Source organism: Octopus sinensis, linkage group LG3 (assembly GCF_006345805.1).
Source record: "Octopus sinensis linkage group LG3, ASM634580v1, whole genome shotgun sequence".
NCBI classification, from domain to species: Eukaryota; Metazoa; Mollusca; class Cephalopoda; order Octopoda; family Octopodidae; genus Octopus; species Octopus sinensis.
The window spans coordinates 118,718,792-118,736,908 of record NC_042999.1 but is presented as its reverse complement, the minus strand read 5'-3'; the positions used below and the strand labels follow the sequence as shown (position 1 = coordinate 118,736,908).

General features: G+C 37.1%; 1 protein-coding gene across 1 annotated transcript in view; it reads right to left on the bottom strand.

Moving 5' to 3' along the window:
- Positions 1-18,117, bottom strand: part of LOC115209871 (retinal guanylyl cyclase 2-like) — an 870,127-nt gene that overhangs the window by 119,664 nt on the left and 732,346 nt on the right. Inside the window, exon 10 of the mRNA XM_029778448.2 lies at positions 5,518-5,674. Within this exon, the coding sequence (XP_029634308.2) occupies positions 5,518-5,674 (157 nt within the window). The remainder of the gene's footprint in view (positions 1-5,517; positions 5,675-18,117) is intronic.

The following is an 18,117-nucleotide window of genomic DNA, read 5'->3' as shown; positions in this document are numbered from 1 at the left end:
TTTCAGTTTCTCTCTACCAAATCCACTCACAAGTCTTTGTTCGACCTGGGGCTATAGTAGAAGACACTTGCCTAAGGTGCTATGCAGTGGGACTGAACCCAGAACCATGTAGCTGGGAAGCAAGCTTCTTACCACACAGCCATTCCTGCATCATTAGATGTAAAATGTTAATGTAAAAATATTGCTTTCAGATTTTGGCACAAGGACAGGAATTTCAGAAGGTTTAAATCGATAACATCAACCTCAGTCTCAACTGGTACTTATTTTATCGACCCCAAAATGATGAAAGGCAATGCAGGCAGAATGGATGAAATGCCGCTAGCATATTGTTCAGCATGATAATGATTTTGCCAGCTTGCTGCCTTAATAATGTAAAAATATTATTATAGAAAATGATATTGTCTTTATCTCACCACATTACAATTTCTAATTAGGGTTTTTGGTGTTCCCTATATTGAATATTACACAAACAGCAATTTAATTACTATTGTTCAATATAAATGTCATAATTGAGTAATATCTTCATCATTATTTTAATGTTCACTTTTCCATGTTCACATGAGTTGGCCACAATTTGTTGAAGCAGATTTTCTATCACCAAATGCTCTTCTGGTCATCAACCCTCACATGTTTCCAAGGAATGTAGTATTTCCCCAAGATCAGATATAGTTTTGCAAAAGACTGGAAATGAAGGACACCTCTTGTATGATAGTGACACTTGTTTCCAACTAAAATGTATTGTCAAGAGAAGGAAACAGTAATACACACACACATATATACATACATTTACACAGACAGACACACACACACATGCAAATATATATGCGTGCAACAGGCTTCTATTGGTTTTCATCAACCAAATCTACTCTCAAGACTTTGGTTGGCCCAGGGCTAGAGTAGAAGATACTTGCCTAAAGTGGCACACAGTGGGACTAAACTCAAAACCATACAGTTGCTCTCATACTGTATATTCATCATCCTCATCATTATTTAATGCCGGCTTTCCAGGTGTTAAATGGTTTGACTGAACCTGGTTAGCCAGCGAGCCGCACAGGTTGCAGCCTGATTTGGTATGGTTTCTATGGCTGGACACCCTTTCTAATGCCAACCACTCCAAGAGTGAAATAGGTACTTTTTATGTGCCACTAGAATGGGTGCCATTTAAATGACACCAGCAATGGTCACAGCTATGATTTCATGGGTGGCATTTACATGATACTGTCAATAGCCACAACTATGATTTCACTTGGCTTGACGAGTCTTCTCAAGCACAGTACACAAGCAAAGGCCTTGGTCGTTTGTTATCATCTCCGTGAGGCCCAATATTTGAAGATCATGCTTCAACACCTTGTCCCTTGCCTCTGTGTGGCCCAATATTTGAAGATCATACTACTGGTAATTACCATGGCTATGATTCTATGAGTAGCATTTACATGACTCTGGCAACAGACTGTGATTTTACTTGGTTTATCACCATAGGTCTCAGTCACTTGTCATCACCTCCATGAGGCCCAGCATTTGAAGATCATGCTACTGGCAACATCCACAATTATGATTTCATGAATGCCATTTACGTAACACCAGTAACAACCATGACTACGATTTCACTTGGCTTGACAAGTCTTCTCAAGTGCAGTATATTGCCAAAGGTCTCGATCACTAGTCTTCACCTCCATGAGACCCCACACTCGAACATCATGCTTCTCTACCTTGTCCCATGTCTTCATGGATCTACCCCTTCCAGGGGTCCCCTCCACAGTTAAAGATTGGCACTTCTTTACACAGCTGTCCTCATCCATACACATCACATGATCATACTAGCACATTCTTCGTTCTTGCACACCACATCTGATGCCTTTTATACCCAGTTTTTCTCTCAAGACACGCTCTGCCATACATGTATACTGATATTGTACATCCAGTGAAGCATACTAGCTTCATTTCTTTCGAGCCTACACATGGCCTCTGCGGCTACAGCCCACATTTCACTGCTGTGGAGCATGGTTGTTCACACACAGATACCATAGAGTTTGCCTTTCATTCTGAGGGAGAGGCCCTTTGTTACCAACACAAGTACAAAGCTCTCTGAACTTTGCCCTGCCTATTCTTATTCTAGTCACTATCCTCTCAGAGCATTCACCTCCAATGCTGACTCAGTCACTTAAATAACAGAAGCTATCATATAAATATGTGTTGATTTTCTCTACCAGGTTCAGTCACAAGTCATTTGTCATTGTAAATATATAATCCAAGAAACAGCACAGCTTGAGACAATACTGTAAAGTGAACCTCTTCACCACACAACCATGCCAGTACAAGCACACACACACACACACACACACACACACACACACACACACATGCACGTATGTTTTGTTGTTATACATTTGGCTTTTCAAATAAGTGCAGAAAAATTTCTTTATCTTGTTCATAAATGCGAAAAGTTTATTACGATAAACACATAACTTTCATATTATTTATATCAGAATGAGCTGACTTGTAAATATGAAATACATTTGCATGCTGTCTTGTTTAAAACCTAAAGCAAAATACATGCATTAATATATACATACATATGTATGTGTGTATGTGTATGCATGTATGTATATATATATATATATATATATACATACATACACATACATATTTACATACATATATATTTACATATATATATGTATACATATATATATGTATACATACATATATGTATATATACATATATGTATATATACATATGTATATATATGTGTGTGTGTATGTGTGTGTATATATATATGTATATATATGTGTGTGTGTGTGTATATATATATATATTTATAGTTGTTATAATTTACAACAAACAGTAAGTTGTCATTATAGTACTAGGAGTTTTGAATGTAGGAGCAAAGAGTTACAATGCATTCTCATCAACTATTAATGTATGTATATATATATATATATATATATAGACATACATACATATATATATATATATATATATATATATATATATATATATATATATATATATATATATATGAGCACTGTACACAATGTTTTATTATATATATATATATATATCTGTATGTATGAGTATGTATGTAAATATGTATGTGTATCATGTATGTGTATATATTTATATATATATACTTACATATACATGTATATGAATATATATATATGTATGTGTATGTGTTCCCATGTGGTTCTCATGTAAAAGAATAGAGTAAAATGAAAAGGAGGAAAAAACCATTTAAAATGAATTGTAGAATTTTATTCTTTGTTACTGCAAGCTGAAAATTTCACTAACCATAAATCTACAAAAATATTTCACTAGCCAATTTTTGTCAAGGCATATACACACAAACAACGACACAGACATATACATACAAACATATATATGTATACATATTTGTATATTCATATATATATACATATATATATATATATATATATATATATATAAAATATTATTAGAGACAAAACCACTATTTTGCAAAACAAACAAGGAAAGACTTAATCAATACATAAAATTTTAATAAATAGTCAAAAAAAACCGCCACTACAATCGTTTCTTGTCTTGATCGGCAATCTTCAGGTGGACTTCCAATAATTCAGTTTCAAATTTCCACTTCATAATTTGAAACTGAATTATTGGAAGTCCACCTGAAGATTGTCGATCAAGACAAGAAACGATTGTAGTGGCGTTTTTTTTTGACTATTTATTAAAATTTTATGTATTGATTAAGTCTTTCCTTGTTTGTTTTGCAAAATAGTGGTTTTGTCTCTAATAATATTTTATAATATTTTACTATAAAATTGGATTTAATCCTAAATCTGATTTTTTTCCCTGTAAATTTGGATTTATTCCCTAATATTTATTATATATATATATATATATATAAATACATATATATATATATAATATATATATATATATATATATATATATGAGATAATGGTGTCATTGAGACCCAAAGGTGTCAGGTAATGCTGAATAAGCGCTATAGACAGACCAAAGTTAAGTTCCAGATTCAGTAATATTGTGAATAAAGGGTTCAACGTTGGTTCTATGTCAGCGTGAGTATATAAGAACTTTTTGCATAATGAGATAAAAAACCAAGGCTGTATAGATATTAGAGCATTTATAGATAGAAGGTCTTACAGTTGTTTCTAGGATATTAATTAATAATAATATCCCTTCATTGGAAACAGTGTGAGAGGAAAAATTAAGTCATAGTTAGTTTCGATATGATACAAATAGAGAGTGATGTGGAGGAAAGAAAATAGATGTAAGATATGTATGGGTATGGAATTTGTAAATCCGTTTTATAGGCATAATGGTATTTATGCAATATTCCAATATCCTTTGAGTAAAATCCAAAAGTCCAACAGAGTTTAATATGAGTCCATCCAAATATAGAGTTTATAAGCAATGTAAGATCCTCTTAAAGTTGGTTATTCCCAGTAAGGAATTTATATAGAGTGTAGCAGAGTCAAGGTTAGCTCATGATTTTTCAATCGTTTGTATTTATAAATTGTAGCTTCAAATCAGAGTGGCTGCGTGGTAAGTAGCCACTGGTAAGTAGCTTGCTTCTTACCAACCACATGGTTCTAGTTTCAGTCCCACTGTGTGACACCTTGGGCAAGTGTGTCCTACTATAATAGCCTTGGGCCAACCAAAGCCTTGTGAGAGGATTTAGTAGATGGAAACTGAAAGAAGCCTGTTGTATATATGTGTATGTGTGTGTGTGTATGTTTGTGTGTGTGCATGTGTGTGTGTGTGTGCATGTGTGTGTGTGTGTGTGCATGTGTGTGTGTGTGTTTGTGTGCCTGTGCTTGTCCCACCACCATCACTTGGCAATCAATGCTGGTGTATCTACATTCCCGTAACTTAGTGGTTCAGTAAAAGAGGCCAATAGAATAAGTACTAGGCTTGCAAAGAATATGTCCTGGAGTCAATTTGTTCGACTAAAGGCAGTGTTCCAGCATGGCTGCAGTCAAATGACTGAAACAAATAAAAGGATATATTATTATACAGTTATATATATATTATATATATATATATATATATATAAATATAAACAAGAAGGGTAGTAATATTATTTACTACCAGGTGCCCAGCACAAAAGACGAATTAGTCATAAGACAAAAATATTATTCATATAGAAAAATATTATTCATGTAGTTATACAATTAAGGGCTCCTAAATTATATATATATATATATTTATATAGCCTCCAACATTTGTTCTTGATTGAGGAAAACGTACCACATTCTGTTGAAGCAGTATATCTTGCTACTATCCAAGAATTTCACCTCTAATATATATGTATGTATGTATACACACATTTACATCACACACACACAAACATACAGACATACACACACTCACATGCATATGTACATACACACACATATGGAAATGTGTGTATATGTTTGCTCATGAATCTATATATTTCAATATTTTATATATTAATACAATAAGTGTTCTTTGTATTATGATAAGAAAATGATTTTTAAAATAGCACTTGCCTTCTGCTGTGAGATTCCTGTCAGCCTTCCCACCTTCTAGCATGCCGGGGATACCATAATCTGTGATCTTTAACACCCAGCGGCTATCAATAACACAATTCCGAGACTTCAAATTACCATGATACCTCAGTGGACAACTTTGAATGTAACGTAGGCCCTGGAAAAACAAACGATATTTCATTTTATTTCTACATCATTAATAATACAGTTTCACTTATAGCATACTTATTTATATATTAGTCTCCAGACAAGGAAAAGTCATCATTAATATCATCATCATTGTTGTGATCTTCACCATTCTCATCACCAGTATCATTTTTGGCATCACAATCAGTTTTAAAACAATGAGACATTACCATCATTATGAGTTTTGAGTTAATGTTATTGATCACAAGTGACATTGTTGTTGACTTTTGCTGTGATTGTAAGTCATCAGTGAATAAGACAGGCATCATTTCGACTGTCATTTAGAATGGCTTCATTCTTTATTTACTACAATAAACCTCTTAGATAAATTAAAAATGTCTACCAAGTTAATTATTTTCCTTGATTGTGAATGATTCTTTCATAAGTATTTCTGTGAGATCGAAGGAATTAATTTAAAAAATTAAATAAACTAATTACTATTTACTATATTGGTATCAACACAGAATACAGAAGTACATTTGCTCTAATAAAAAATTCAGCACATGTTCAAGATTTAATGATAATACTGACCAAGTTGGCATCTCACTTCTCTCTTATCTCTTATCAACAATCTGTCTCATACCAGTCAAAAGTTATTATTAATATTATTATATGATCAGTTCTCGGAGGGAACAAATTGCATTACATCAATTCCAATTCTCTCTCACAAAGCTTCAACATTGACCTGCTATATAACTAGAGATAGCAATAATGGACTGTGTTATGACAATGAAATAAGCTAAAAGGTTGCGTTACTTTCAATTGATAATAGTCCTGTAAAGAAGCTGTGCTAAATGTGTTTCTGATTGTTGTCTAATCGAATCATGAAATCTTCAAGAAAATTCTTATTAGAGTAAGGACTTTGAAATAATAATCAGGTGAGGTTGTGTGGTAAAAAGCTTGCTTTCAATCACATGATTCCAGGTTCAGTCCCATGCATGGCAGCTTGTGCAAGTATATTCTACTATAGCCTTGGGCTGATCAAAGCCTTGTGAGTGGATTTGGAAGACAGAAACTGAAAGAAACCCATCATATGATAGATCGTTAGCCATTACACACTTTTTCTCTCCTTGTTTTTTCTGTGTCCCTTTCTGTAGAAGAGCATAGGCTCAAAACGTAAAAGACTTTTTCTATTCCTGAACGTTATACTAATACATCTGTTTGTTTTATACACCACCTGTCTTCGTCTTTTGGTTTGTTTTTTTTTGTAAACTCTCCCTATATATATATCATCATCATCATCATATATATATATATATATATATATATATATACAGGATGGTGCTACTGACGTTTATTGCTCCAGGAAGATATCTCTTCCAGCTGACTAATGACACACATTCTGTGTCCAACTAATATTTGCGAGGGGAGGTCATCACTCCCATCTCTAGCCTTACATGATACATATGGACTCGAGTTTCTGGATGTTTACCCATCCTCAGCGTGTGTTAATCACCACCTAGTAATGAATATTTTTACTATGATTATACAATCAAACACAGAGAGGGACATTACAGGACATTACAAACACACAAAAATGATATCTGAGTTCAGATGAGTATATTTACAGATGACATTCATTTATTTACAATTAACTGATTTTGTTCTTTTTCCTTTTTGATACCACCTTTTTTTTACTTAAATTTAAAATGAAATTGGGCAGATTCACCTGGCAGCCTGTAAGGCCCAGCGACTATCTATTTTCCTTTCATCAATGATTAAGCTGAGTTACTCACATCCACCTTTCTCATCACATCCTTCCATCTTTGCTCATATACCCTACATGACAGGGTTTTCCTCTCCAGCCCCATCCTGCTCTTCAGATGGTACCTGAAGTAATTTAGCAAACCGGGGTCAGAGATGAAGGATCCTGTCGCGACACCTTCCATTCTTGGTTTCCATATGCATTCTTTCAGTACTGCAACCGTACAGAGAGAACATGCCTCACCTTCCTTTGAGAGTCTGGCTGGTGGTACCATCTTTATTATAGATCCAGCTGATAGCCATACTCTTCCCAGATGCAACAACTCATGTTCCACGAAAACCATCAAGCTCGAAAGCTCCCGACATTGTACAAAAGCGTGCTGGACGGTTTCGTCGTCCAGCACGCATCTTGGGCAAGTTGGTGACACTGAAACTTCATGCCTGGATAACTTTATGTGAACAGGTAGAGCATTTCTATAGCACTGTCAGGCCAGGGATTTTTGCTTATTATTCAAATACCTCGGTCTAACAGTCCTACTAAACAGGTTGGCGGGTTGGTTCTCATCGAACTCCAGAGCCCCTCCTAAGACGACATCATTTCTAAACTCCACCAGCCCTCTATAGAACCTCGAGATAGTATTTCCACTGCTGGCTTTGCCTGCCTTGTGGATAAGCATGAGTGCCTGTCGGCACTCCTTTTGCCATTCAATCAGATTTCGTCTTTTTATAAAACCGGGCTTAAATCTTACCATAGTGGTCAGTCGCGGGAAGAATCCCTCTGCCAGCAGGCTCCACACCTTATCACCTTCCAGGTGGCACCAGAGATGTCTCAGCCTCAACACATGTCTGTGTATCATTAACCAAGGCATCCCCAACCCACCCTTTAATGGTTCCTGGCAGCAAACGGGGTGCCTCACAAGTGGCTTTCCCCCACTTCCCCAAAAAGCAGAAAAGGAGTCATTCCAACTTGCTTATCCATGAATCGGGGCAAGGGAAAACGGTCAGGTGGTAGGTGATTACTGATGCAATAAACACCTGCACCACCTCCACCCTTCCTTTCAATGACAGCGGTCTTCCGGACCAAGTCAGGGCTAGTGCCTCCACCTTGTTTGCCACCTTGCTCCAATTCTTCTTCGTCTGGGAGACCAGTCCAAACCAAACTCCAAGCAGGAGTTAACAGGACCATATGTCCAGTGACCCATGACACCGGACAATATCGACTTGTTCCTTCAGATGCCGAGGCACAAGCCGATCGACTTGTCCTTGTTAACTTTTGCTCCAGCCACCGCCTCATATCCTCTGATAGCATCTTCTACATGAGGTAGCTGTGCTTTGTTGGACATGATGAAGGTGACGTCGTCCACCTAAGTAGAAACAGACTTACCACCTCAGATTTCATCAGGGTTACCTCCCAACCTCTCCAACTTCCACAGCAATGGCTCAAGAGCCAACACATACAGAAGTGAAGACAAGGGGCACCCTTGACGAACTGAGTGTTTGATAGAAAATGGCTCCATCAGGTAACCGTTTATCTGGACTGTGGGCTTGATGCCTCTGTACATAGTGGAGATCCACCCACGGAAGACCGGGCCCAACCCAGCCTCTTCAAGAACCACCACCAGGTACTGAGGGTCAACCCTATCAAATGGTCTAAATGGACCATTGTTCCACCTTTGCTGGCTAATTTACCCACCCTGTCTAATGTGTAGCGGATAAGGTGAAGATTGTCCTGGATCGACCTGCCGAGTATTGCCCATGTCTGTGCTTTCCGGACAAGTTTCTCCACGACAGCACATTGGCCAAAATTTTTAACTCTACATTAAGTAGAGTTATGGGCCGGAAGTTACTAATACTATCCCCCTTGCTTAGGTCTTTCTGGATCAGCGTCACCACTCCCTGGCTCACCGCAGTGGGAATTCTCCCATTCTGTTGCCAGTTTGTATAGACGCTGGCCAGTATATCCTCGAACAAAGCCGGCATACTATGGTAAAACTCATAGGGCCGACTATCCAGCTCTGGCGACTTTCCCTGGCAGACTCGGCCAACACCTCTTTAACCTCTATGGGAGAGATTGGTCCTTCACAGCACCCCACCTCACTTGCCGAAAGTCGCGGTCCACCAGCTAGGAAGTTTTTTAAGACTTCCCCGTGCTCAAGCAAACCACTTTCCCCAAACAACCGTGTGAAATACTGGTAGAAGACCTTCTGCATCTCCTCCTGTCCATAGATCTTGCACCCCTGTTCATCAGTTAAAGACTTAATGGAGGCATTTTTACCTCTCTGACACTCCACTCGGCATGCCCATCCAGCAACGTTGATACCTTCTCGTTTCCTGCACGTAGCTTAGCTCTGACTGCAACCTTCATGTTTGGCATTGAGGTGACGATGCAAGACCGCTCTCGCCGCTAGCACTCCAGATGCAGAACCAGATTCCACAGCCTTGTCTAGGTTCTTAACTAATTCACCCTCTATTCTAGTCCTATCTAAACTTAGCTGTTTGCTAAATCTAATGAACTTTAAATGGATGGCTCTTTTGAGGGCATGCCACCATCTTTTATTAATGATGGTGCCACATAATGCCCTCTGTACTAATTCCTTAATCCAGGTACAAAAGGCTTCACAAGTCACGATAGACTTGTTCATCTTCCATACCCAGGACCCTGTCTATGACATTTATCTAGATGCACCTCACACGTCACAAATTTGTGATCCGTGTAAGGCACAACAAAAAAATGTGGACGACTAAAAGTATTCCTATCTTGTCTAACGAATACCCTATCTAAGTACGATCTGCCCACATTTGAAGCATCTGGGCCTATGTCCTTCCACCGACACACGTATCATGTGCCCCTCCCCTACAAAATCCTATCGGGCAACTTCTCCAAAGTTTAGTTGTACCACCATCTGCAGTGTCTGACCTTTCCAATTTTGGGTGTCCTTTCTCAACATCTGCAAGATGTCTACCTCATTCTCAGCATTGAATATAATTGCCGTTGCTACCCACAACAGTTCGTAGCCTACAGGTATTTCCTCCACTACAATTTTGGCCGTCAAGTGACCCAGATAGGTGGGTAGCAGCAGTATCTCCTCATTTTTCAGTGTTCTGGTAGCTATTTCTTTTGCTATGTTGGCCGACTGGAACTGTACTTCCACAGTTGCACTACGTATTCCTCAGCTAACATAGCATATTTTGTTCCAGATAGGTGCCAAGTACCTCTCCACTATCTCATTCTTCGCTTCCATATTTTTTTCTTCCTTTGTACTATATATTTTATATATCACAGTTCTGGCATTTATTTCCACCACTGTTTCTGGCAGCGGAATTAATTTGGTCTCACCGTCGACTTGCTTCACCATATTGCAGTAACTGAACAGTTGTTCCATTTTAAAAATCATTCCTATTTCCTTCCCACCGACTGCAGCAAATAAAAAACTGGTTTTTACTTTGTTATCCTTAGACGAATCACTTTCTTTTCCCATAGCAGGGAATTCCTTTTGAGAATCCAAATTGATATTCATATTTTCAGTATTTGCCATAATGGCAAAAAAAAACAACACAACGCCCAGGACAGGGCAAAAATTAATTTTTCACAGAAGTTTCTCAAACAAAATACTTTTTAAACAGTATTTTCTCCCCGCAGGGCGAAAATTACAGTTAACAAGGTAACAACAGTTCGAATTAAAAAATAACTCAATTCAGCAATTTGTAAAATAACATAAAACAATCCCAAAACGAATTCACATATGAGGGCAATCAAAAAGGTGGAGACAATCATCAGCTTTTCTCATTATTATAGGCATAAAACCTTATATAGAAAGGACATTACAAGGACAAACGTTGGGTACATAGAATGATTTACAAATGAATTATGAGGTATGAAAAATTATGGTAATGAAATGGCTTCCTACTCCCCAAAGAAGAAAGTTCCATTTTACCATATTTACAATTCATCTTATATTGTATTTATAACAAAAAGTCATTACCTCTTCAAATTCTACCAGAGGTGGTAATTATCATATCAAAATTGGAACGGTGTGCTCTCCCCTCTACTTCCAAACACCTCCCTCAGTCTAGCTGCCCTTTCATCCTGTAACAACACTGCTTTTACGCCTCCTTCTGCCATTCTCACTCTTATTACGCCTTTCATTCTTGCAATTCATTTTTCTATTTCTACACTTTTCTCATGCACCACCGTCACTCTTTCGTGTTTTCCTTTAGGTGGTCTTCTCTCTTCATTTTCTGTCATTAGTGCTGGCATTTCTATTTCGCTCTGTTGCTCGTCTTCCAGTTCCTTCCGTCTCTCCTCTTCCTTACTTGTTGAAGGCTCCGGTTCCTGTGTTCGATCTCCTATTTCTTCATTTTTTCTTTTTTCCTTTTTCTCTGCTTTTCTTTTCTTTTTTGGAGGGGATTCACTATTTTCTCTCCTCTCTACCTCAGTGAACTCTGCTTCTTTCTCTGTTATTGCATTTACTTCTTCCTGGCACTCCTCCTCCACCACCTCCTGTTCGTGTTTCTGGGAACACTTTGCCTTTATGTGCCCCCTTACTCCACATTCGAAGCATATTGGCGGTCTACCCTCCAACATGATTCTCAATCTGGTTTCGTTGGGTAGGATTATCTCTTCCACAATTTTGTGAAGGTCAGGTAGGCTGATATGTACCACCACTTCAAGGCCATAACCCCACCAGTTGACCTCCGCTGTCTTTGACATTTTCAGTATCTCTGCTTTCTCCTCTGTATTGTAGAGGATGGCTGCCACAAGCTACTCCTCGTTAAATTTGGGTGGCATTCTCCCTATCCTTACTTTGGCTGTGCATCTGTCACAGTAAGTAGGTAAGAGTGCCCACTGGAGGCACATGGCCTAGTGGTTAGAGCAGCGCACTCGCTGTCAAGAGATCATGGGTTCGAATCTCAGACCAGGCGATGTGTGTGTTTATGAGCGAAACACCTAAGCTCCATGCGGCTCTGGCAGAAGGTAATGGTGAACTTCTGCTGACTCTTTCGCCACAACTTTCTCTCACTCTTTCCTCCTGCACCTTGCAGCTCACCTGCGACGGACCGGCGTCCTGTCCAGATGGGGAACCTATACGCCAAGGAAACCGGCCCTTATGAGCCAGGCATGGCTCAAGAAGGAACAAAAAAGAGTGCCCACTATGCTGATTTCAAGACTACAGTGGAGTAAGTACTTCTTTGCTTCATTCTCAGTAACGAAGCACACCTCCACCATTCGAAACTTTCATACTCTGTTATAGAATGTCGTTACTTCCTTTACTTCCTTTAAACATTCCTCTATCTCTTCAACGCCTGCTATTTCTACTTTTCTTGTCCCTATATTCAGTGTAATTATTTTTCTTTCCGATTCTTCTGCTACTTCTTTGGGAGTGTCAGTCTTAGGCAGCCTCTTTGCTTCTTCAACAGGTTATTAAATTTCTTGTCTATGTCTTTCACTTCCAGTTGCTGTATCTGCAGTAGCTCCGTTGTCAGGCTTTTGCCTGTCCCCACAACATAACTGCCTGTCTGGACCTATGAATTCATATTTCTGTCATTCACTGCTTCATCCATAAATGGGGAAGCCAAACAAAATCTTCAACAATTTCACAAATGCAACACAATATTCAACAATTCAATAATTCAACTGTACATCAAATCACCAATTCTGTAATTCAACAATTCAGTAATTCAAATAAAAAGCCGTAACTCACATCAAGAGACAATCACCAGCTAGTGATGAAAACTCATTTCACTTGCAAAATACTATATGCCTTTTCCAATGACAAACTGTCACTGATCTTGAAAAAGGGGAAATAAGCAATATTAAATCTTTGAGCAAGATATAAACAGTAGCAACACGGAATCGCAACATGTAATTGCCAACCAAGTGTAGCGTCCTATACAGGACGGTGCTACTGGTGTTTATAGTTCCAGTAAGACATCTCTTCCAGCTGGCTAATGACACAAATTCTGTGTTCGATTAGTATTTGCATGGGGAGGTCATTGCTCCCATCTCTAGCCTTATATGATACACATGGACTCAAGTTTCTGGGTGGTTACCCGTCCTCAGCATGTGTTAATTACCAGCTAGTAATGGAAACTCATTCCACTCACAAAATACTATATGCTTTTTCCAGCAACAAACTGTCAATGATCTTGAATAATCTGGTTATCTCTTGCTCAGAGATTTAATATAGCCTGTACACACACACATATATATATTATCTGTAAATATAATATGTGACAATTATTCGGTAGCCATGATAAAACTCCATGTTTCGGAATAATTGTCACATATTATATTTACAGATAAATTTCTCTATTTACATAATATCGAGGTCTCTTTCATCCTTTTGTTGTTTTGCCATTTTTATCAATATATATTATATATATCTGTGTGTGTGTGTGTGTTTGTCTCACACCACCACTTAACAAGCAATGTTGGTGTGATTTCGCAAAAGAAACTGGCAGGCATAACAAAATAAAGTACTGTAGTCAATTCATTCGACTAAAATTTCTGTGGCCATGCTGGGGCAGTGCCTTAACACTGCCCCAGCATGGTCACAGTCTAATGACTGAAACAAGTAAAACATAAACGATAGTGCTTAAACTGACAAGTTGTATGGTCATAAAACGTATAATATATCATTATCCTGAAGAAAGTTGTGCTTCTCAGCATGGATAACATATTGTGTGAACCATGCACAACAAATGAGAAAGCATCATTCATGTTGGTAAATATTGTACTTTCTGTTTTCAAATTCTAAATGTAAGAGAAAGAACTATCAGCTTCATATCAAAGATAGAATGAAAATGAAGTGAAAAATGATCATAAAATTATTAACACTAAGGCTTACAGATATCTATTTATAAACAAGACTGTCTGGAGATGCTGTGTTTCTGATAACTAATTTGTTGTGACATTTATAGTCATTTATAGTCATCATATGATTGGACTGATGGTGTGTGTGTGTGTGTGTGTGTGTGTGTGTGTGTGTGTGTGTGTGTGTATATATATATATATATTAAAATATACACATATGTTAAGATATGTATATTAAGGTATTTATATATCTATCTACATACTTATATTTATGTGTATGTGTGTGTGTGTGTGTGTATACATACATATATAAATAATGTATAGTGACAGAAAGAGAAAAAGAGAGAGAGGTAGATAGATACACACACACACCACCACCACCACCACACTACACCATACACATATCATCTGCTTACGAATGTGTATAGTTGAGAATATCTTGTATTCAGTGTCTTTGTTCATATATAGTTTCCAGTAAGTTTATTTGAAAAGGCAGCCAGTTTTATACAATCCTTAGTAAATTCTATGGTGTTGTTGTTTAGCCGTTGACCAGTTCTGACTGAGCAAACCAGTGAACAAGACACTCTATCCATAACAATCACCTACTACTTTCTCTAGCGTAACCTTCTTAGTTTAAAGGGGTCCAAGTTTGAATTGAGGGACCTTTATTCAAACCCTAATGAAACCCCTCTCAACATGTGGCTATCATAGTCCCCAACTACTCCTGTTCATGATCAATGATGCACATATTGTCAGCTACTAAGGGACATGCTCAAGCGGTTATGGTTAAGCAACTGACAAACTAATTTTTATTAAGCTGAGTGGCTGCATAAAAACTCATTAACTTGAGTATTATTTTTTATTATTTAGATCTAAGTTGGAAGTACGTTACTCATACTTTTGCAGATCCTCTCAAACGTGTGAGAGTAAAGTAGTAAATATTTAGCAAAACCTCTGCTTGGAGCCAAGAAACATTATTGGTTGTTCCTAGAGAACCATAGTTCAGATAATAATTGTTTGAACAAAGTGATGAAAAGTAACAAATTTAGTAATGGAGGTGAATGACTTTCTAGCAATCACGAATGAAGTTAGTGAAGCATATATGTTTACTGAAAATAGTACATAATAACTTGCAAATTCATAAGTGCAGTAAAGCTTGTAGTATTAATAGAAGAACCAGAGGAAGGAGAGAGAGGTTTAGGTTAGCAACTGTTTGCTAATGATTTTATTTTGATAGTGAACAGGATGACATTTTCTTCTCTATGTTATCTAGAACATTGGTGAGGGATAGCCAAATTAACCATGTTACCCCCCACCACTGCACTTGCTAATAGCTATTTGGTTAAGAAATTCACTTCTCAATCATTTCAGGTTCATGCTCACAGCATGGTACCTTAGGCAAATGTCTTCTACAACTGTCCTGGATTTGGTAGACTGAAGCTGGGAGAAGCCTTCTGTGTGCGTGTGTGTGTGTGTGTGTGTGTGTGTGTGTGTGTGCATGTGCATGTGTGTCCATCCCACTTTGTTTTGACATTGCATGACAGTTGTTAAACAAGTGGCATTATCATAAAAATGGTGATCTTTATTTCCTGTTGTCTGTTTAAATATGTCCAGTCATGGGGAAATGTTACCTTACATGGAAACAAGTGGGGTTTGGTGACAGGAAGGGTATCCAGCCATATAAATCTGCCTCTAAAAATTTCTTCTGACTCAAGCAAGCTTAGAAATGTGGATCATAAAACTGACTGAATGTGGAAGGCTGTTTTCATTGATATGTGTATTAGATAACACTATAACACGAGTTTTGTCCTTGGCTAGCAACTGTTATTTCTTGTTTTCTTACCCCTAGAAAATATGAAAATAGCTAAACTTTGCTTTTGTTATCATATTTATTCAAACCTCAAAGAATCCCTCTCAACTATTCCTACTCATGATCAGAGGTGTGCATATTGTCAGCTACGAAGGGACATGCTCAAGTGGTTATGGTCAAGCAATTGACAAGCAAATTTGTGTTATTGAGCAGAGTATTTGCTACAATGATATTTCTGTTTCAACAACTCAGTACTGAATCTGTCTGAAATGTAATGGAATACAGGTCAATTTCAAAACATTGATGTCAAGGTCACAAAAGCAAAGTTTGAAGGGAATAATAGTCATTTCCTTTGATTTCTAGATAAAAGTATATAAGAAATGACACTTACTGACTAAAGACAAACACAGTTTTGTTGCACAGCGTAATTTAATGTTACCCACACACAACTATACCTTGTACTTGTAATATAAGGCTTAGCTCCCTCTAATTTGGTACTTTCATATTTTTAAATAGTGCTGAGTCCTGTAGTAAATACCTCGGACAACACCCTCTCAAGTCATTACTGGAACAGAATGTTAATATGCAACAGACGCTTCCTCACAAATATCAAAATCAACATTGTTTAAAACCCCAATCAGCCCTCTTATTTGTTGTGGGCTGAGAAACCACATAGAGACTATTTCGTTAACTTGAAATATATACATAGTACTCTAGTATGAAGTGCAGCTGTTTCATATGCAGCATAAGTAGCTTTTCAGAGATAAAGTTTCTGGCTCAGGAAAGGAGAATTAGTCATTGAAGGCCTTCAACAAAAGGCAAAACCAATCTCAACAGGATTTGAATTCAGAAACTACAAAGTCAAAACTAAATACAGTAATTCATTGAAGTTGGTTTTCTATTGTATAGTTTATTTTCAGTTCCCTTCATATTAAAATATTAGAATTAATAACTAGAAATATTAAAGAGAGAATGATGTAATTTATTTCATATCCAATATTTGTTTCTGTATATAATACAAAATTCAGATTTTCTTTAATTTTGGTGGAATTCAAGAAATAAAGCTAATGAATCTTTGTTGATTCTTGAAAAGAAATTTGAAAAATTAAAATAATAATTCATAATTATTTGAAGTCTGCTTCAATGATACACAGCTAGATTAATGTCATTGAGACAAGAAAAGCCTATGTTCAAAGGCATCTCGTTCAAAAGATGAATATATACCTTGCCTTTTTTTCTTTGTAACACAATTTAGCAAAGTGTTATTGTAATAAATTAACATATTTTCATATTCTATATATGGGTTTCAAGTCCATTATGCATTTGCGTCTCATTCACCCATGTCCTTTAGATGTGTTAACAATATGAATGTAAAAATCTGAGTTGGAAAATGGCTGATAAAATGCTTTTATTGTCTATCTTTAATTTGTTTCATTCATTATATTGCGGCCATGCTGGGGCACTATCTTGAAAGGTTTAGTTGAACTAATCAACCCCAGTACTTACTTTGTGTTAAGCCTGGTCGTTATTCTATCGGTTTCTTTTTTGCTGAACTACTAAGTTATGGGGATGTAAACACTCCAAAACCTGTTGTCAAGTGGTGGTGCAGGACATGCACAGACACAAAGATGCACACACACACACACACGTATGATGGGCTTCTTTCAATTTGCATCTATCAAATCCACTTACAAGGCTTTAGTCAGCCCAATGCTATAGTAGAAGACACTTGCCCAAGATGCTACACTGTGGTACCCAAATCCTGAACCATGTGGTTTCTGAGGAAAGCTTCTTACCACACAGCCACACTTGCACCTGCTTGAAGCAAAATATAATTTGAAAATAAAGTAGACTGGACTTTATTTAGAATTCTATGATTTACGTAACTGACCCAAATAGGATAAACTAGCCTGATGTATCCTTTCATATCATCTTATTGTATCTAAGCATAGAAATATCCAACTTGGCATTAACAATACTGACAGCAATCACGCAATATATATTTTTTTATTTCTTTGTATTTCTTTTTCACCTGAAGAAATAACTAAGGGCATTTTCAGAAGAAAATATAACAAGATCTTAGATG